Source organism: Saimiri boliviensis, chromosome 7 (genome assembly GCF_048565385.1).
Source record: "Saimiri boliviensis isolate mSaiBol1 chromosome 7, mSaiBol1.pri, whole genome shotgun sequence".
Lineage (NCBI taxonomy): Eukaryota > Metazoa > Chordata > Mammalia > Primates > Cebidae > Saimiri > Saimiri boliviensis.
Window position 1 is genome coordinate 67,395,562 of NC_133455.1, and position 20,324 is coordinate 67,415,885.

Below are 20,324 nucleotides of genomic sequence, written 5' to 3' on the forward strand. Positions count from 1 at the left end.
TCTGAACACCTATTTGGTTCTGCAAAAATAGCTCAAGCCTTTTAGTTACACACAGAATACTTCTCAAGTGGTAGCATGTTCTAGCAAGAAAAAATGCTGGGTTTATATTCTGATCATCTGGGTCTCTGAGGCAACTTGTAAATCTCTAATAATCCAGTATATACACAGCCTCTGGGCCAGGTGTCTGATTCCCCTCACCTCTCTAGCTACCTTATTTCTAGATGATTCCTTTAGTGTGATCCATCAGTTTTTGCTCAAAGATTGTATGAACACATCTCAATATCAGCCTGGTCCAAGTAGAGTTAGATGTGCAATTTGCTAATCACACTCCTGAAAAAGCAGATGGCAATGGATTTAGGTTTGTCTGTAGTTTAAAAAGACTCATGTTCATGGTTCTTCAGAGTAGGAAGAGAATTAATAATTGATTCTAAAGAATTCTTGGTCATAACGTGTCTGAGATGGAAGAGAATTCTCACCCGTGTCTCTGTCCACAGGTGTGAGCCATTCCCAGGGTGGCGTGGTCTGCGGGGACATGGACTCCACTGTCTACCATGGTTCAGGGGGTGTGGCCATCAGCCGAGGTGCACTGTGGTCCCTCTCTGTGGTGGGGGCCTGCTCCAGTGCCCGGTCTGTGCAGTTTCTATAGAGGAGGTGGGACTCTGAACCGACGTGTTCTGATGGGGGCAGTGTGGGTTGGGGAGTGGAAACCTTTTCTCTTACATGCCCAAATGTCAGCTTAGTAATTTCCCCTTACAGAGAACCCAGAATGAACTCCTCTGTTTCCTTCTTATTGGAGTTAACGATTTACTCTTCAGGCGTAAACCCTGGGTTTGACATTCTTTTCACTTTTATTGCTTCTCCCCCTTCCTGTGGTCCAGGAAAGAAAGAGAAAGGTTTTTTGATATAAATTGCTCAGTCATTGTCTTCCCTAGTTAACTTCAGGCTAGCAGATGTTTATTAAGTCCTGACTGTGTGCCGGACCCTCTTGGAAAGGAGCCAGCTAGAGGATGTGCAGGGTGTGGGAACATCTCTGTGTTTTGCCCTTGGATGAGAGGGACTCCAGATACTGCCTCACCATGGAGGGATGGTGGGGGTGCAGAGCTGGGCTCCTCACTTGCTCTGAGAGATTGTATATCCCCAGAGTCCCCCAACTATTTATATATCCAGATTGAAAGGCTGACAGAGCTAATCAGCTGGGTTTATACCATTGGTTCATTGTATTTACATGATTCCTCTATGGTCCCTTCTTTCTCTTAGTGTGCTTGATTAAACATCAATGGCAAAAGGCTTTTTCTTAGTAACCAAGTTAAAACCTGCCTCCTTCATTGTCTTCCCAACCCACCCAAAACCCTGACTGTTTTGGTGCATCTCACAATGCACCGGACCACCACCTGCATCAGGATTCCTGTGGGGTAGTTGCTAAATGTGCGGATCCTGGGCTCCAGCCAGAACTTTCCATCCAAAGTTCTAAGGACGAGCCCAGGAATCTGTATTTTAACAAGCTTCCAGGTGATTCCTAGAAGAACTAACGTTTGAGAACCACAGATTTATGTGGGCAGAGGAAAGAGGATGGTCAGACAATTATGGTCATGAAGTGACTTTTCCTCTGATTCTCATGGATTGGTCTAGCCCCTTTGCATTTCTGCTTTTAAGCTAAAAGGTCAGACCCACAGACACACCAGGGCAGGGTGGGGGCAAAGGTACAAAACGGGGAGGAAGGGAGGGTCAACTTTCTTTCTCTGGTTATACCGGAAGAACTATTTCTCCCACCTTATTTTATTTGGAACTTTTTGTTTTTAATTTTTTTTTTTTTTTTTTTTTTAAGTCTGACTGGGTAGGAAACATTTTGCTGCAAGAATGCATATCTTATTTCATGACATAGAAAAGCCTTTAAAAGGTGTTGTGTTTGTTTGTTTGTTTGTTTGTTGTTTTTCTTTTCTTTTCCAAGGAGCGCAGGCACACTACCAGACCTCCTGGTACCAGCTCCAGACCTGCCAAGGCAATGGCTGGCACCCTGGCCTAGGGGTGGAGTCTGGGGGAGCAGGGCCGGGCCTTTTGACTCCCCAAGGGTTTGCTCCCCACATCCTACTCACTACAGGCAGGAGACCCCCAGGGTCTTTTAAAAACCTCTGAGTCACCAAGGCGCACTAGGCACCTAGACTGTGGAGAGGAGGGCGCTGACCCCGGCCACGGTGCTACAGGCATGTCCTGGGCAGCCCTGAGAAGCCAACAACCCCCAAACGCCCCGCCCACTACCCCAAAACGGTGGGCGGGTGGCGCCCAGCTCCCTTTCCCGACCCTCCCGGCCCCGGGCCCCAGGCCCCTTACCGCTGGGGCACTCTCGGGTAGGGGCATAGGAGGGCAGCCAGGGCCCAGGCCTGGAGGGCGGGCGTGTTTGAGAGCCGTGGGGGTGACGGGATCCCGGCGGACGGCAGGAGATTCAGGCACCCGTCCAGTGCCAGAGGCGCCGAGGCGGGAACCCCGTGTGAGCCAAGGACCCAAGGCCCCTGCGGACATGATTCCAGGGGCTCCACGAGGGCCGCCGCGCGCCGTGCATCTGGAGATGCGCCCAGGGCGCCTGGCGGCCGGACTCGACGGGGGCGGGGGCGTGGGCAGGGCAGGGCACGGGGCGACCGGCAAGGCAAGCGAGGGTGGGGATAGTAGGGGTGCGGCCCCTGACTCTCGTGGGTGGAGAGGTAGGGGACAACGGTGGCCTCCACGGGAGATGGGACCGGCAGGGAGGACGTGCAGCCCCCTTGTTACGCTGTAAGCTGGCCCCTCCCGGGGGGCCTGTGGACCATCGAGGCCAAGGAGGTCCCGCTGTCCAAAACTGTGTCTTGCCTTCCGATTCCAAGTCTCTCACGCCCAGAGGGCCAGGACTGCACCGCCGCTGTAACAGAGAAGAGCCTTTGAAAGGTTCTCCCCGGCCACGCAGTCCTTCCGATGCCTTCAGGCTGTGTCCCAGGGGCCACAGTGGCCAGGCGGTGACTTGATCGGGGTGGTCCCAGGTCTGTCTTAGTAGGGCAGTGCTCTCCTGGTCTCTGTCTCCTGAACCAAAGGGTCTTGTAGGCTCCTGCCCATCGCTGTCCCGATCCCACCAAGTTTAAGCAGTGGCAAAATTACGTTAAAAGGGTCACCAGGGTGTCTCTGAGGAGGAAACAGTGTCAGGAGGTATTTGCTGCCCTGGGGCATGGGAATGTGGACTGGGGAAGGGTCTGTGTTTCCTTTTTGATGGTGGTAGAGGGTGGCTATTTACCTATGAGTGCCTTGGGTATTTTCTTTTCTTTTTCTTTTGAGAGGGAGTCTTGCTCTGCTGCTCAGGCTACAGTGCAATGGCACAATTTGTGGCTCACTGCAACTTCCACCTCCCAGGTTCAAGGGATTCTCCTGCCTCAGCCTCCCAAATAGCCAGGATTACAGGCACCAGCTAATTTTTGTATTTTTAGTAGAGATGGGATTTCACCATCTTGACCAGGCTGGTCTCGAGCTTCTGACCTCATAATCCACCTGCCTCAGCCTCCCAAAGTGCTGGGATTACAGGTGTGAGCCACCACGACCTACCTTACTTCATTTTTAATGCACAAGCTTAAAAAGGAGGGAGGCTGTCTCTGCCTCACTCCACTCCCTGGCTGTTCCCCTGCCAACATGGGGGAGCCCTTGGTGTTTGAACAAAGCAGAAATGAGCAGGGATTTCCAGGCATACCTAGGTTGGGAGTTGGGAGAGGAAGGAAGGTGGCCTGAGGCAGTGTGAAGTGAGTCTTTCCCATTGCTTGTTCTGCCTGGCACGTCCCTACACCCAAGGAGAGTGGCATTTAGTGACCATGTCCTTGTTGCTTTAATCTTCAATGAGCAAAGCGTTTAGTACAGTTACCTCCTCATGCCTGTTTCCAGAGAGAGGTAGGGGTGTGAATAACCCAGACAAGGGGACAATAATTCCCACATGGTCATGTCCTTGTCTACACAGAATACACTTGGTAATTTTCTTGATAATGTGGTTGATTTGTGTTCCTCACTATGCTCGGCTAAGGTGAGTAATAATGCAAAGTTCTGTTTTGTGAGATCCCAAAGATTGAAGCAGGGAACAGACAGAGACATGGGCTGGGGGAAGGAACTGTCTTGGGCATAGGTGTTTGTGAGGATGGCCTGAAGAAGAGTGGGTTGAGAATTGGTGGAGGATTGTTAGTGGTCTCAGGGAGAAAGGAAAAGATGACAAATCCCAAGTGTATCTGTTTCTTTGAAAGAATTATTATCCATACTTTTTTTTTTTTTGAGACAGTTTCAATCTTGTTGCCCAGGCTGGAGTGTAATGGCACCATCTCGGCTCACTGCAACCTCTGCCTCCCTGGTTCAAGTGATTCTCCTGCCTCAACCTCTCAAGTAGCTGGGATTACAGACATGTGCTACCACATCCAGCTAATTTTTGTATTTTTACTAGAGACGGGGTTTCAGCATGTTGGTCAGGCTGGTCTCGAACTCCGGATCTCAGGTGATCCGCCCTTTTTGGCTTCCCAAAGTTCACGGATTACAGGCATGAGCCACTGCACCCGGCCATGCTTCTAATTCTTTGGAAGTTTTGTGTGTTTGTCGGGGAGACTGTCACTGAATATTTACATAAGAATTGAATACACACAGCAGGTCTGATTTTCTCTGATGCTGGTGTTAGCTTGGTTTGTGATGTTTCTAAGGAGGAAGGAGCCTGGGGCAGAGATCTGGGATCACTCCTATGGCCACTTTATTGTTTGGGCCTCTTGCACTTCTGGCTTTTCTTCGATCTCTCAATTTCAAATCACTTGACTTGAATTTTTTCTTTTTAATAAAATGTCAATACCTACTTACCCTCGAACTGTACCCTTTGCCTTCTGTGGGGAATAGTTCTTTGATCAGGAGAGAGCTGCGGGAGCCGCAGCATCCTTTGAGCCAGAAGAACTTGCTGTGGGTTTTTGCTGTTGGCTGCAAGGATAGCTGGGCAGAGGCTTACCTCCTCATAAGCAAAAGGCACCCCTGGCCGGCTGAATCTGTTGAATTGTCTTTGCACACAAAGCACGGAAATGTATTAAAAAGTTTATTCATATCTCCCAGGTTCTGGCTGTTTGACTTTTCAATCCATGGCACCATTATTTTTTGGGTGTCATATTTGGTATTTTCATTTTGCTCAGCCCAGATCCATGGTAACATCAAGCTTTCTCCCCTAAGCTTAGACTCACTGTAGCATCTCAAAACTGCAGGAGGTAGCAGACCTGGAAAGACTCTACCCACTCATCTCACAAACCCAGACGGATGCACAAAGCATGGAAGCCGCTTCCTGCCCAAGGACTCGCCGAGACCTGCCAGTCTTGGGAGCACTGGGGCTCAAATTTCCATCTCCTGATGTTTCAGCCTCTGGGTTTTAACATTTTCTGTGGGTGAATCATGTCCCCTAAACTGAAAGTTGGTCTATTGTGATTGTCACCATGCCCTCAGGGCCCAAAGAGCTGGGAGAAAAGAGGCGGCAGGTAAGAGACCTGGAGGAGGCCACCAGGTGTCACAGCAGCAGGCTGAGCACTCAGAAGCAGCCCTCAGCCTCCAGTGAGGCTACAGCCCTTTGGGCCTTAAGTGAGGCTGCACAAGGCCTTAGCGCGTCCTCTCAGGGAAAGAGGCTGGGGGACAGGGCAGCAGGGGGGCTGGTAGACGCCTGCCTGAAGACAGTGATGGCTAATGGGGAGCTGGAGCTGAGGGCAAGAGGACTGGATGTCTCTACCTCCTGCTGCACCAGCTGCCTGCGTTCATCCAGCGCATCCCAGGCCTGGCATTTCTTGGAGGCCCATCCTGGGATTTAGTGGAAGATCGGAGCCAGAAGGGGATACTTCCTGCCCTCACGGAACTTCCAGCTTGATCCAGGCTCCAGACACACCCATTGACATTCCTGGCCCAGAGCCACAGAGACAGAAGATTCTCAGGGTTCCAGACACTGTGTGATGGGGGTGGGGTGGGGAGGGGTGGAGGTGTGGGGGTGAGGGTGGTAGGCATGGGGAGCAGAGGAGGGCCCTGAGCAAAGGCAAATGGGAGGAGGGTTGTGGGATGGCCTGTGTGTCCACAGGGATATGTAGGAGAGAGTGGCTCTGGGCTGCCTCAGAGGATAGACTTGTCTTTTTGGGGTGGAGTCCACGTCTGGGAGGAAGAGTGCTGGGTGGAGGGTCAGATAGGGCTGAGGAGTAGCTGGGGAAGGAGGTGAAGAAAGGAGCGTGCATTTGGCATAAGAAGCTCACATATGTGAGCAAGTGACTTGAGCCAGGCAGGAGGTGGTGAGAGCAGTGGGTTTGGGATGGAGTCTGGCTGCTGGGAGTGTGCAGGGTGGGTGGGGGAGAAAGAGGTCATCATCGGAGAGCTGGGCTGTGGTCCAGGCCTGCAGACTGAGGTGGAACAAGTGGAATCAGACTGTGGAAGTGGACAGGAGTTACTGGGGGGTGACTGGAAACACTGCATGGGGCTGGACTGGGATTGGTCAGCTGCAGACGGGGCAGGAAAGGTGTGGAGACGTTGCCGTTTACAAGACCACACACCCTTGCATCGCAGCGGCATTTATTGAAACACAGATTGAGACAACCCAGAAGGCAGTGCACCCATAGACAGTCATAAGAGGGAGACCCAGGAAGTGGCCTAGCTCTCTGTCCCAGAATCTCTGCATTGAACAGTCCCCACCTGCACCCAGCAAGGGGTCATCTGGAGCAGCCATGGAGTCTACTTTGAAATGTACAAAGGTTCACTGCATAGCAAACCTGTCCAAAGTCCGCTAACCAGGGGCTGTAGGCAAAAGGATGCCCCACAGTAATGGGCCTCTTGGCTGCGAGGCCACATGGGGAGCCTGGCTGGGACAGGTCAGCCCAGAAGCAGGAAGGCAGTCTGAGAGAAGCGAAACGTGAACAAAGTGCTTGCTGGGGGACCATTCTTCCCAGCCAGGAGGAGGGGCTGCTGGGGAGGGACTTTCTCCCTGATTCTCGGGTTGTGGGTGGCTTGGCTGGATGGTTAGGATGGTGCCTCCACCCAGGAGGTGGAGTTTCCATGCCAACCAGTCCCCTGTCACACTGGGGGACTGCCTTGTCCCTGAGAGCTTGTGGAATAATGCAAATTGGCTACAGGTATTTCGGAGCTAAGTTGGAGTTAAGTGAAGGGCTGGGAACACCTCGGTAAACTGCTGCCAGGAGAAGAACTAGGACGCATCTCCCTAGCATGAGAAGGCGGAGGCGAGCAGCCCAAGGGTCTTTCCCTCTGTAGGAACATCCGGAAGAGTCTGGAAGCAAGCGCGCATTTTCCATTCACATGCCGTTCAGTGCAGTGACGCAGGCAGGCGGGCAGGCGCTTGGCAGGAAGCCCTGGCTCCGAGATTCTACTACGCAAAGCGGACCGACCGGCTGCTCCCGCAGCTGAAGCTGGAGGAGCGGGGCTGGCAGGGGGCACAGGAGTCAGGGGCCATCACCGTGATGCTGCCCCCTATGGCCGAGGGGCCAGAAGTGATCTGGCGCCCTGGGGTAGTGCTGTAGGAGAGGCCCCCACAGGAGACTCCGCCACGGGAGCTGCTGACACCTGTGGAGAGAGGAGACGTGGAGGGGTGAGCGGCTCGCCGCAGTCTCACCCACCCTATGACAGGCCCCAGGGCACCGGCATTGCAGAAGCTGCCTCCCTCTCCAAGGAGCTGGTGGTCAACAATGCAGGCCCTGTTTCTCAGATGCACAGTCCATGTAGGGGGCTGGGGCAGGAAGGAAGTGAGGAGCCCTGGGCCCAGGGGGTCAAAGCTGCCAGGCTGCAGGTCCGTGGCCGATGGCTCACTGCCCAAACCAGTGACGAGCGCCCAGCTCTGCTTTTTCTAACACCTGTCATGGCCCCCACTGAGGAGCCAGGGGAGGGTGAAACAGTTGGGGGAGCATTCGAGGCTCCATGGGTTAGGCCAATGAGTTCAGTTTTTATCTTTCTAGGAGAATTTCAGGCAGATACTCACAGACATTCACGGAGCCCACACCTTCACACAGCCTAGGGAAAAGGAAAACTCTGTTAGTTGCAGACACTGAGCTGGATTCCTTGAGTCCAATGGTTGCTTGGGAAAGAGAGTGTCATCCTGTGTGCAGAGTCTACCCTGAGAGGCAGGAAGGGCTCCCTGAAATCTGCACTAAATGCTTTCTTTATTTGGTGGTTCTAACTGGGAAGACAAGGCCTCCTGATTTTCAGCAGCAGTAGGTGAGATTATGAACACACATAGTGCCCCTAGTTTGAGTGATGGTGGCCTACCTTGGATGGTGCCAATCAAGCTCACAGGAAGGAGAGTTGAATCTGATGCACCAGAATGTGAAAGGGCTTTGTGGGTGATAAGGAGCTAAATGCGTATAGAAACACATCATCATCATAACACACAGGCCTGAGTGGCAGGCCACGCAGCAGCTTCAGGAGGAAGCCATTCAACAAGGATGGATTTGGCAGGCATGAGACTTGGGTGCAGGTCCCAAATTTTCTGCTTATTAACTGCGTAGCTATGATAAAGGCACTGAATTCTGAGCCCACTTCTTTATCTTTAGATGGGAAAAACCACACTTGTCTTATTGGATTGTGAGGATTCTGAAAGCAGCACTTAGCACAGGTCTAGCACAGAAGCATTCAACCAGTTATCATCATGATTGAAGCTGTTGTACTAACTGTGGTCAGAGTTGCAGCTCACACCTAGCTCAAGGAAATTCACTCCTTCCACCTCTGAAACACCACAAAGTCCTCTCCGGCCCCACCTGTGCTCCTCGCCCTCCAGCAGGCGCCTGTAGGTGGCGATCTCGATGTCCAGGCCCAGCTTGGAGTTCATCACCTCCTGGTACTCCTTGAGCAGGCAGGCCATGTCCTGCTTGGCTTTCTGCAGGGCGGCCTCCAGCTCGGCCAGCTTGCAGCGGGCATCGGCGAGGGCCGCCTCACCCTGCTGCTCTGCCTCGGCCACAGCGGCCTCCAGCTTGGCACGCTATTGGGGTGGAGATGTGAGGGTCAGGATGAGAGAGAGAAGGCACAGCTTGGCTCACCCAAGCTGATGGAGCTAGGGCAGGGAGAGGAGGGTCCTAGAGAGAAGATTGGCCCATAGCCAGGTAGCTAATAGGGCTGTGAACATGAGGGAGGAGATGGGTGGGCTTTTCACCATCTCTCCTTGATGGTGGTCACAGGGTGGCCAAGGAAGGGGCTGGGTCTTCCTTTGGAAGTTAGTGACATGGCCTGAGTGCTGTGAGATATGATAGAGCTCCTGCCCTCCTTCTGGGTCCCTGCTTCCTTATGGGCACACCATGAAGCCTGATTAGGGCCAGGTGCTGCAGCCTGCCTGTGCTGGGTATTTGAATCCTCCACAGACCCCACCTGGCACTTGGCATTCTCAATCTCGGCCGTCAGCCTCTGGATCATGCGGTTCAGCTCGTTGATCTCCTCCTTGGTGCGGCGCAGAGTCTCCCCGTGCCTGATCACCGTGGCCTTCATCTCCTCGCACTGGGGAAGGAGAGATGTTCATGAGCCTCAGGGTGGGACGTCCCATCCATTCAGGACACCACGGATGGCTGTGCAGTGCTCAGCCTGTGCAACCACACGTGGCAGTCCTGCCCTGCCACCCCAGCCTCAGAGAGACAGCCCTTCTCTTCTCACCCATAGGGACCTGCATCCCCAGAAAAGGAAGTCTATTTAACAGATACCTCACATCCCTCCCACTGCTCTGTCTAGCAGGCAGGTGTGCTGCCCCACTCACCTTGCTGCGGTACCAGGACTCAGCCTCAGCCCGGCTGCGGCTGGCAACATCGTCATACTGAGCCTTGATCTCAGCGACGATGCAGTCCATGTTCAGGTCCCGGCTGTTGTCCATCTTGACTATGACTGAGGTGTCTGAGATGTGAGCTTGGAGAACGCGGATCTCCTGTGGGGCCGACAGCCAGTGCATTTGCTTCTGGTCCCTGAGCTGCACCACCCCAGGGGGTAAGGTCCACTTCCTAGAGGGGTACTGGCCATGAAGCTTACATGACTCCTGCTCCCACCACCTTCGCACATACACAGGCTCCTCAAACAACAAAGGGACTGTAGAGCCACCTGGGAACAGTGTCTGCCTTAAAAGAGGGAAAACTGAGGCCCAGAGGGTGAAAAAGTTCTGATCCAAAGTCACCCACCAGGGGAGCTGGGGTTTGGATGCCAGGATGAGTGATTAGTCCATTAATAAGAACCATGCCCTATGTGCGAAGCCATCCCGGCCCCCCACCACACATGCACGCTCTCATGCCCATGTCTGGTCTGGCACACACACGCAGCACACAGGAAGCACACCAACATGCAGAGGTCACAGACTCAGAGCAGCCCAAGAACATGAACACTCCATGCTCCTCACACACATGAACATGGACGTGCCTCTGTATTGTGGGCCCCTGGCATGTGTGTGCAAGCTCTTTTCACACTTACGTTGCACATTGGCAAACATAGGCACACACATGCCCCCTTGCCCTGCTGCTCCCCTGTCTCCAAAACACTCTTCCACCTGTCCTGGCTGGGTGGCAGGTGCCCCCTCACCTCTTCATAGAGGCGCCTTAGGAAGCTAGACTCCTCCACCAGGGCCTCCACATTGGCCTCCAGGTCTGATTTCCGCAGGTAGGCACAGTCCACATCCTGGCAGTGGGACAGAGAGGAGGGGACATGATGTGAGAGAAGACCAAAGGAAGGTGCCTCCAGTCAGCATGGTGACCCTGCCCCTCGCTGGAGTTTACACCCACGGGCCCCCTCCTCCTTGCCCCGTGACCAGCTCCTTACCTTCTTTAGAACCACAAACTCATTCTCTGCTGTGGCTCTCAGGGCCACCTCCTCTTCATACCTGGGTGTGGGAGAGAGAAGGGCTGGAGCTGAGAAATGGGACTTGAATACCATCCCAACTCCTGAGCAAGTTCTCCCAGGGATTAAAAAGGGATGAATCCCCTCCAGATGTTGTCTTGGCCCCTCCAGGATCTATTTTGTGTATTATTCACGGTTAGCCCTTGTCCCAGCCTGGCTTCATTCCACCGCAGCCCTTCTGCCTGAGATGGGGTCGGGGATGCACATTCCTTCCCCCAAGTCTAAAATCATCTGGGCATCCTAGATCTCAAAGAGCTGGTCCCATTGGCAGGGGGATCACAGAGCCCACGTCATAAAGGTAAGCTGTGAAGGGCAGGGGACATAGAGAGTGCTAGAATTCCACTGGATTGCCTCTCCTCACTCCCCCAGAAGTAGCTCTAGAGTTTTAGAGGTGGATCCCAGGAATCTGAAGAAATCTAGGCCCCACTGGATCCTTGCTCTGGGTTCCAGGCAGCCTGCTAGAGGAATCTGAAAGAAGGGGGCTATGGATAGAGCTGCCCAGCCTTCTCTCTGAGTTTCCCCTGAGTCCCCCCAGCTTGCTGCACTCACTTCTTCTTGAAGCCCTCCAGCACCTCCTGCACATGGTTGAGCTCTGAGGCCAGCCTTCCACTGTCGGCCTCAACGCACTCGGCCTCCCGCCGCAGAGTCTCGATGTAGCCACTGAACAGCGGCTCTAGGTTGCTCTCGCAGCAGCGCTGGTTCTGGTAGAACTGCCACTTGGTCTCCAGCAGCTTGTTCTGCTGCTCCAGGAAGCGCACCTGCCATTCCCGAGAGAAGAGGGTCAGAGGAAGCCTAGGGGGAGGTGCCTGGTCCCTCACAGCTCTCTTTGCCTTTGGGTGCTGGCTGAATGGGCTGAGCTGTAAAGCTGAGTGTCTGCGGCTCAAGGGACCCATTCCCAGATTCCCAGGGAAGCAGTTGTGGGTGTGAGGGAAGGCAACCCGGCTAACCAAAGGTCTGCTTCAAGCCCCGGCTTTGATACTTTAAAGGGCAAATTGTTTCACCTCTTGGGGCTCAGTTTTCTCCCCTCCAAAATGGAGTGGAGAATAGTGCCTATCTTAGCACTGTTGTGAAGATTGAACAAGTTAATGCATATCAAGTGCTTGGAACAGTCTCTGACATGCAGTAAATGCTCAGTCTATTTAACTATTATTATAATTACCAGTTGTCCTTCACTTACTCATTTATGCAACAAACACTTATTAAATATTTACTACGTAGTGCCAAGGCCGGTGCTAAGATATACACATTCATGTCTAATGTCTGTGTCTATGTCCATATCATCTGTCTCCACGTTCCATCCAATTGTCACAGCCCTGTGGGATGTAGACTTTACCCTATGTTACACATGGGGAAATTGAGACCCCAAGGTGTGAAATGCCCACCTCATGGTAAGCGATAGTCTTGCCACAAGATAGGCATGCTCTGCCTGCGCCTACAGCATGTCTGAGCTGCTCATATAAACCTCCTCAGCCCCAAGCTGCTGTCTCAAAAGTGGAGAGGCTGCTACCCATCCCAAGTGCTCACTGTGAAGATGAACTCCGATTACTGAAGAAAAAGTGCAAACGGGAAGGTCACTGCTTCTGTCCCCTAAACCCTGATCCTAGGCCCCCAAGCCTCGTCCTTCTGCTCTGCTAGAGGCCTGTGGACGCAGGAGGAGCCTGTGAAGGAGGCTCCCAGCCTTCCCGAACAAAACCTTATTGGGAGGCAGCCTCACAGCTATGCAGCGTTCTCCATGCTCTGGGTACATTAGGAGGCCTCCTCCCGCCAGCCTGGCCACCTCTCTGTCTGCATTCCAGCCCTCCCTCATGAAGGGGCTGCCAAGCCTGGATTGGCTAACTGCCACACCTCTTCACCCACCACTGTCCTTGGAAAGTAATGATAACAACAGCTGACATGTACTGAGGGCTTTCTATTTGCCATCATGTTTCATGCGTGGACTCATTAACCCTCACAAGTGGATGAGGCAGGTCCTGTTCTCCAGTCGAGTAAACTGCCTGGTGTCTCACACTGCTGAGTGACGCAGCGAGGGCCTGGGGGAGGCAGTGTGGCTCTGGGCATTCCCAGCCCGTTCACAGGCTGCCTGGCTAGGAGACACATTTGGTCTCCCATGATCTCCCACTCTTCCAGCACCTGCTGCCCGGCCCAAGTTTTCAGACACAGTTCTGATGGTTCTATGTTGTCTTGGCTCAAGAAAGACACACATGCTCACACACGTGCACACACACACATATACTCACACACATGTACACACACACGTACACGCACACATACTGCTACACAAAACACGTGCACACACACACACACTCACATGCACACACGTACACACACATATACACACACTTTCACACACACACTAACACACACGCACACATACTGCTACACACATGCACAGGCACACACATACACGCACACACGTATACACACATATATACACACTTTCACACACACACTAACATACACGCACACATACCGCTACACACACTCACATGCACACACACACATACACATACTTTAGACCACTGGCTCAATGTCTAGACCACACCCGCACCTCATTAAACGCTGCGGGAGTTAAATGATGGAAACTGACCCTTCCACCTGTGTGGGTCTGCAGGTCATTTCCTCTCTTGCCTCAAACGCGCAGCCATCCTGGCTCCTCAGCAGATTGGGACCTCCCCGAGGGAGAGCAGGGCTGGGGGCTTCTCTGGACCGTCTCAGGCCTCACCCACCTTGTCGATGAAGGCCGCGAACCTGCTGTTGAGGCACTTGATCTGCTCCTTCTCCTCCTGCTTCACGCACTGCGCGTTGGGGTCGATCTCCAGGTTGAGGGGCGTGAGGAGGCTCTCGTTGACCGACACGGTGGTGATGCAGGGGGGGCTGGGCCCGCACACGCCCCCGGAGCGGTAACCGAAGCTGCGCCCGCAGGAGCCGGCGCGGAAGCCACCCACGGCTATGCGGGGCCCGCAGGAGCCCAGGTTGCAGAGGCTGCGGCTGCCGAAGCCCGTCAGCCCCCGGTAGCAGGATACCCCTCGGTAGGTGGGGGCGCTGATGCAGCAGCGGTTGCCGGTTTTGGGGGCCACAGCTGAGCAGGAACTGAAGTTCCTGGTGACCCCGCATCCTGAGCTGATCCTGTAGGAGCGGCACGACATGGTGTGCGGCGGAGCAGAGTCTGAGAGGCAGCGGAGCAGAGTCTGAGAGGCAGCGGACAGCGGTGCGGGCGGCAGAGTGCGAGGCTCGGGCTCCTTCTGGTCTCTCTGATCCTCCCTGGTCCTTTTATTGGTGGGGAGAGCTGGGGTTGGCTGCATAAAAGGAGTGAAAAGCCATTTTATGTTGTTTATGGGCTTGGGGAGTTTGCCAGCAACACCCCACGGACTCATCTTCAAGGTGAGCTCAGCAGCGACTCGGGCTCCGTGAAGTCTTGAAGATGTTATTAAGGATACTGCGTTTGCACTTTTCATCTTCAAAGCTCGTTTACATACATTAAGTAATTAATTTTCTCACAGTCTCTCTGTGAGATGGCCTCAACCCACACTCGGAGACGGATTTGAACTGCACAGCAGCCTGGGGGTGGCTGGGTTTGGGATATAGGCAGGGGCCATTGTCTCAAGGGAGAGGTCGTAGGGTCCTAGGTTAGATGAGACTGGGGGGCGGTCATTGCATCCTTCTGCCTGGTTCCACAGAGGACACATTCTCAAGTAAATCATTGCACTTCAGGGGCCAATAGGTCAGGTGAATCCCACCCCATCCAGGCAGCACTGCTTGGAAGGAGGTTCAGGACCAGAGCGGTCATTCTGATCATGCCCATGCCAGGATGGAGGGCTGGGGCAGATGGTCTCTTGGAACCTTCTGGATTCCAGCCCAGGAGGCGCTGGTCCAGAGCTTTCATTTCTCACCCAGCAAAAGTGCAAACCACACAACTCTTCAGTGGCCACAATAATGGCCACTTGTGTATTATGGGGAGACTCCCTCTAGACACTTTCTTCCATTTGGCCAAGAGGATTGGAGAACTCAACTTTAGGATAACCTGGGGGCTATAAATTTGCTGTGGGCACCTTTCCTTTGCTCTTTAAGAAGAAAGAGGTCATGTGAGTCTCCCTTTCCGGACCACCAGCTGCAGGAAGTGTTCCTTCTGTTGGCCAGCCCCAGAATTGTCATCCCTAGAGGAGACTGCATTGCACAAAGCTGGAAGTGGGCTGGAGGCTTATTCTTGTCTTAGGTTGCCATGATTTCTGGCTCCTAGGGTTCTGGGAGCCCCATCCTTCTGGTTTCTGCTTTCCTGCTTGTCCTTGGGCCACTTATTAGGCTAATGAGTGCTATTCTTTTAATGTTTACGGAGTACAAACCTTGGGGAAGTTGGTCTGCCCCCAGGGAGGTTAGCCAGACACCCAAGTGTCAGGAACTTAAGGAAGAAGAGCCGATGAACTTCCTCAGAGGGTGACTCCTCCAGGAAGCCTTCCATAACCAAACTCTGCCACTGTGCTGCTGTTCCCATAAGTCCTGCATGAAATGCCCTACACTCTGTCCTGCATCTGCCCTCATCTCTGCAACCAGCCGACCTCCCCCAGGACCTTCACCCAGGATCATGCTGATCGATTCCCATCTCACCTCCACATTCCACATTGTTCTTCAGGGCAGGGTAGAGAGAGCTTGGCAGCTGGTGGGGGAAGAGCAGGTGGTCTCACCAGCTGCCCCTAGAATGTATCCAGGTCATAATCATCCATGGGAAAGCAACTGGGCTTGGCAACCCGGCAATGGAATCGAAGCTGGAAGACGTGGTTCGAGGTCCAGTTTGGATCCTTACTAGCAGTATGGCTTTGGGGAAGTTCTTAACTTCTCTGAGCCTCTGTTTCCTAAATGTAATGTGGGATTCATCCTTGAATTCCCCGGGCTGTTTCGAGGGTGAAGTGCATGATAAATGGGAACGTGCGGTTGGGATGGGAAGGCTCAGGGTAACAGAAAGGGCCTGTTGCTTCCCGTGAGAAACATTCCCACCTGCCTTGCCCAGCAGAGAGGGCCGGCTTCTTGCCCTGCCGTGGACTTCACCTCCTCTGCATGTTTATGACTCCTTTACCCTTTCAAGGTTGCTTTTAATGTTTCCTTTAGTCTGGTTTCACTTGTACAGCAATTCTGGGTGGAGTCTGGGGACAGAGGAGGCTCTGTGGGAGACCACAGGGGATGAGGATTCCCCAGCCCCCACTGCTCAGTGCGGGGCCTGTGGCCGGGGACCAGGGATGTCAAAAGTTTTGGAGAGCTCAACCTTGGGCTAACCTGGGGGCTATAAATTTGGACAGTGAATTCACTGACTGGCTGCCGTGTAGACCTGGAGCTGGCGTGGTGTGGGCCAAGAGGGAGTCCCGAGTGTGGGAGGTGGAGGGGCCTGAAAGTCCATAAATACCTCCCCCTCTCCACAACTCCTTTAAGCCTCTGCCCTCCTCCAGGTTGTTAAAGATGATGGGACCAGAGCCATTTCTGTTCCTTCTTGGGGGCAGGAGGTTTTGTCCTGGAGGGAGACTCCTGTTTCAGTTGCTTTCTCCTGGACCCAAAACACGCGCCATCTAACCCTCCACCCTAAATTGGGAAGGGAAGGTGGGGCCAGGGGATTCAGGAGACTGGGGGTAGCCCATTGCTTCCAGAACTAAGATACCTCTCCAGGACCAGCAGGTCTATCCAGCCCAAGGGTGCAAGCCCCAGCAACGGCCCACCCTGCCCACCCAGCTTATGCGTGCTGGGTGAAGCTTGCATCACTGCTGATGGCAATACTGAGCCCAGGGCTTGGGGGCTGCCCAGGTTGCTGTCCAGGTGGAGCTTCAGATCGGAGGAGCTGGGCTAAGGGCAAAGCCTCGAGGGGAGCTGATTGCTCACTGGTCTGGTCCCAGGCGGTCCAGGGCCAGTGAGCAAGTCAGGGCAGGTGGATCTGGCACAGCTGTCCTGGAAGGACCTGGGCCTTTGCTTATGGTTCTACCCAGGGGGGACTCAGAGAGCACGTAGTCTCTCTAGCCATCACCCAAACACCCTGCTCAGTGGAACCCACGTCGTTGCCCTGAGAGTCAGGATCTTTGCGGGGCTGGAAACCCCATCTCCTTTCAGGGTCTCATCCTCATTCGCTGTGCCCTCGTTCGCCTGTGCCCCGTGGCACCCCGCTCCCTTCCATCAGCCTTCTCCCTGTCACACCTTGGCCTGGAATGTCTGAGAACAGCTGCCTCTTCCAGGAAGCCTTTGTGAGCTCATTAGTGGGAGGCTGTGATTTCTCCTCCCTCTGTCTCGTAAATGCCCTCTCTGGGGCTCTCCAGGTAACCCCAATCATCCCCTTCCACACCCTCTTGTTCTAAGGCCTGTCACTCATCACCTCCCTTAGCCCTGTCCCCTCTTGTTCCATGCACCTTTTGAAGGCCCCATCTAGTTCTGAAAATCTCAGGAGTCCACAACCCAGCTGTAAAGTGCTCCCAAGAGGCTGCTTTTTTCAGAAAGCCTTCAAGAACTACTTGGGGAGAGAAGTTCTTTACCCTACCCTGGAGCCCCAGGCAACATCTGAGACCCCCTGTGATCTGCCCCACTCCAGAGTACAGAGTCTGGGGTTTTCTCAGAGGTCTCCCTGCTCCCGCCTCAGCCCTACCTTCAGGCAGTGCTTTTTGCCCGAGCTGGGATGCTCCCTGGGGCAGCTGGCTCTCCCCCATCCCAGAGGCCCACTGCCTCCCTTCCCTTCTGCTTTTTCTACTGTGCTAAAATCCTCTACTTTTAGGAAGACTCCCTGGATTTTTCCAAAGACAGGAGGGCACTGGCACCTTCCCCTGCCCTGCACTGACTGTCCTTAGGGCTGCCTGTCTATCCTTCCAGTTTTGTGTCTGTGTCTGCCTGGGCTCTTGTGGGTTGTTTTCCTATCTCTTCTTTCGGGCTGGTCCTCCTCAGTCAATCCTGATGGGCTACCCATGGACAAGGCCTGCATGGCTGATTGAGGTTGGGCACCGCTCTTTGCCTCTGCTGGCCACACTTTTATTACGCATCCAAGGCAATGCCACTGCTGGTGCTGAGATGCCAGCTACTGAAGGATCTTCTTAGCCCTCTTTACCTCTCTTTGGCTTTCACAGGACTTGGGCATGATTCAGAAATCCTGAGTGAGAGACGAGAAGCTGGAGCCACTTGACAATCTCCAGTGTGTCGTGGTAGGGTTCTGTGCCCAGCGGACACAGCTGCTCCCTGGCCTGCCCCACAGGAACTCCAAGAAACTCCACTCTCCTCCTGAACTCTGTCTGCGTGCCTTCCTGGCAGCGTTCCCTGGTGCTTTGCTGTTTTCCATGGTTACTCCGGGTCGGAGCAGATGCTCAGTCATTACAGAGCCTCTGATTTCAGGAGGGGAGTGCGTGAATGATTTTGAAATTTTCTCTTTTCTTTTTGGCAGTAGAGCCATCTTCCTAAATCCTAGGAGGAGAACAGCTATATAAAGCCGTGCTGATTCCTAACTGATTTATAACTAAATCTACTTATTTAGTTATAGAATAGATAAGATTGACATGCTGGTCTTCCTGTTTGCCCCTGGTCTCCAATCTCCATTCTCGACACAGGAGAGTGAGCCCCATAAAACATAAGTTGGATCATGTCACTCCCCTGCTCAAACGCCCAACTCCCCATTTCACTTGGAGTTCCAGCGATGGCAATAGGGCCCCGCACTGCCTGTCCATATTGTGGCGTTTGTCACTGGTCTCCCTGTGCTCCTGGAGCATCAGGGCAGGGTACACTCCTGACTCAGGACCTGTGTCCTGCTGTCCCTTCCGCCCAAATGCTCTCCTCTCATCCACGTGGCTTGCCCATCACCTCCTGCAGGGCTCTTCCCCAATACCGTCTTTCTGACCCTTTAAAAAAAATGGCAACCCACTCTCCACCCCAGGGCACTCTCCATCCGGCTTACCTTGCTCTGATACACACTCCAGAATTTACTTATTTATTCTATTTATGGATTATTGTCTGTTTCGCCCCTCACCCCAAAGTAAACTCCCTGGGAGCAGAGATTTTATCTGTTTTTGTTTATTTTGTTCACCTAGAACAGTGCTTGGAATACAGTAAGTGCTCAGTAAATATTGTTGTCTGATGAATGTATAAATGAATGGATATCTCGGATACTTTGGATATTTGAGGTTTGGCAGAAAAGGACAGCTTCTGGAAAGCCCTGGCCCTTGAGCCCTGAGGAGTGCGCGCAGTTTGAAAGCCGCAGGGCTAAGCCCCCTCCCTGACTCTTTCCTGCTTCAAGGCTGTGGTTTTCTGAACACCCATGGAGACAAAGAGCACAGCACGGTGAAAACGGCTGTGTTGGGTTGGCGAGAAAGGAGATGGACTTCTTTTTAAAAGCTGTTATTTATTGTTTGTATGTTTGTGTCCTAATTACAAATTTGGAGGAAAACCAAATGGTTTCACAAGACTCTAAGCTCCCTCCTCCCCTAGCCATATGGCACAAGCCAATCCTGCTAGTAGCCCGCTTTGAACATCTCCTGTGCCTTCTCGTCTGAAGTTGGTGACCAGAAGAGGGCAGCAAATCCCCACGACTGGCCTGGCGGCAGTTCAGTGTGGCGGAAGCAGAAAAGGCCAGGGATCTGCCTGCGGCTGGCTCTGGTTTCCAGAGCTTTGGAAGCTGGAGACGGTCCCTGATGCTCCTGCATCCACCTGTGGTTGGTTCCAGAGTGGCTGAACTGCTGACACGGCTACTGTTCCTTGATAAACAGACACCAAGCCCGCCACCAAACTGAAGCAATTGAGCCCCCACCATGTGCCAGGTTCAGTGCTAAGCACCTTGGATTGCCATCGTGTGTCATCCCCACAACTCTTTGAGGTAGGACATATTTTTCCATTTTACAAATGAGGTAAGAAGCGTATTGAGATGACGTGACGGGCGGAACACACGGTGGTGGTGAGCCTGGGCTCAGGAGTCAGGGCTCCTCGGCTTCACCACTTATTTAACTCCTCTGGGCCTCAGTTTTGTCATCTGTCAAATGGGAAATAATAAAAGTACCTACTACCTAAGGCTACTGAAAGGATAAAGTGAGTTAACCTATGAGAATTACTTGGAACACTACGCAGTTCAATATATGTTAGGTATTATTGTTACCTCTCATTACCTTTGGTCACGCAGCCAGTAAGTAGAAGACCTGGGACTGAACTCAGGTCTGCCTGTGCCCTTGTCCATAGTTACCCCCCATGCCATCTTTGAGGGAGAACTGACATATTAATAATATTGAGTCTTCCAGTTCATGAACACAGTGTATCTCTCCATTTATTTAAATCTTTAATTTCTTTCATCAATATTTTGTAGTTTTCAGCATACAGATCCTCATATACTTTTTAAAATTTTATGCCTAAGTATGCATCCTTTGGAATTAAATGGTACCATTGGAAATGATACTTTAACAATTTTTATTTCCATAGCTGGTGTATAGACACACAGTCAATTTCTGTATATTGACCTTGTATCCTGCAACCTTGCTAAACTC

The 20,324-nt window shown here is 53.0% G+C and overlaps 1 protein-coding gene across 1 annotated transcript; it reads right to left on the reverse strand.

Annotated features, from left to right (window-relative positions):
* Nucleotides 1-6,541: 6,541 nt before the first annotated feature.
* On the reverse strand, nucleotides 6,542-14,240 carry LOC101041916 (keratin, type II cuticular Hb5). The gene is made up of 9 exons (XM_003939184.4): nucleotides 13,578-14,240; nucleotides 11,401-11,609; nucleotides 10,774-10,834; nucleotides 10,537-10,632; nucleotides 9,731-9,895; nucleotides 9,352-9,477; nucleotides 8,748-8,968; nucleotides 7,973-8,004; nucleotides 6,542-7,560 (listed from the first exon to the last, which is right to left on the reverse strand). Exons 1-9 carry the CDS (start codon nucleotides 14,223-14,225, stop codon nucleotides 7,367-7,369), a joined length of 1,752 nt encoding a protein of 583 aa, XP_003939233.2. The 5' UTR covers nucleotides 14,226-14,240; the 3' UTR covers nucleotides 6,542-7,366.
* Nucleotides 14,241-20,324: the final 6,084 nt, after the last annotated feature.

Excerpts from the sequence above, each read along its gene's own strand:
- LOC101041916 (XM_003939184.4), bottom strand. The coding sequence starts at position 14,225 with ATGAGTCCGTGGGGTGTTGCTGGCAAACTCCCCAAGCCCATAAACAAC. Across the intron at positions 11,610-13,577 it reads TCGCGGCCTTCATCGACAAG|GTGCGCTTCCTGGAGCAGCA; the intron begins GTGGGTGAGGCC and ends CGGGAATGGCAG. Across the intron at positions 9,478-9,730 it reads AGTCCTGGTACCGCAGCAAG|TGCGAGGAGATGAAGGCCAC; the intron begins GTGAGTGGGGCA and ends CTCCTTCCCCAG.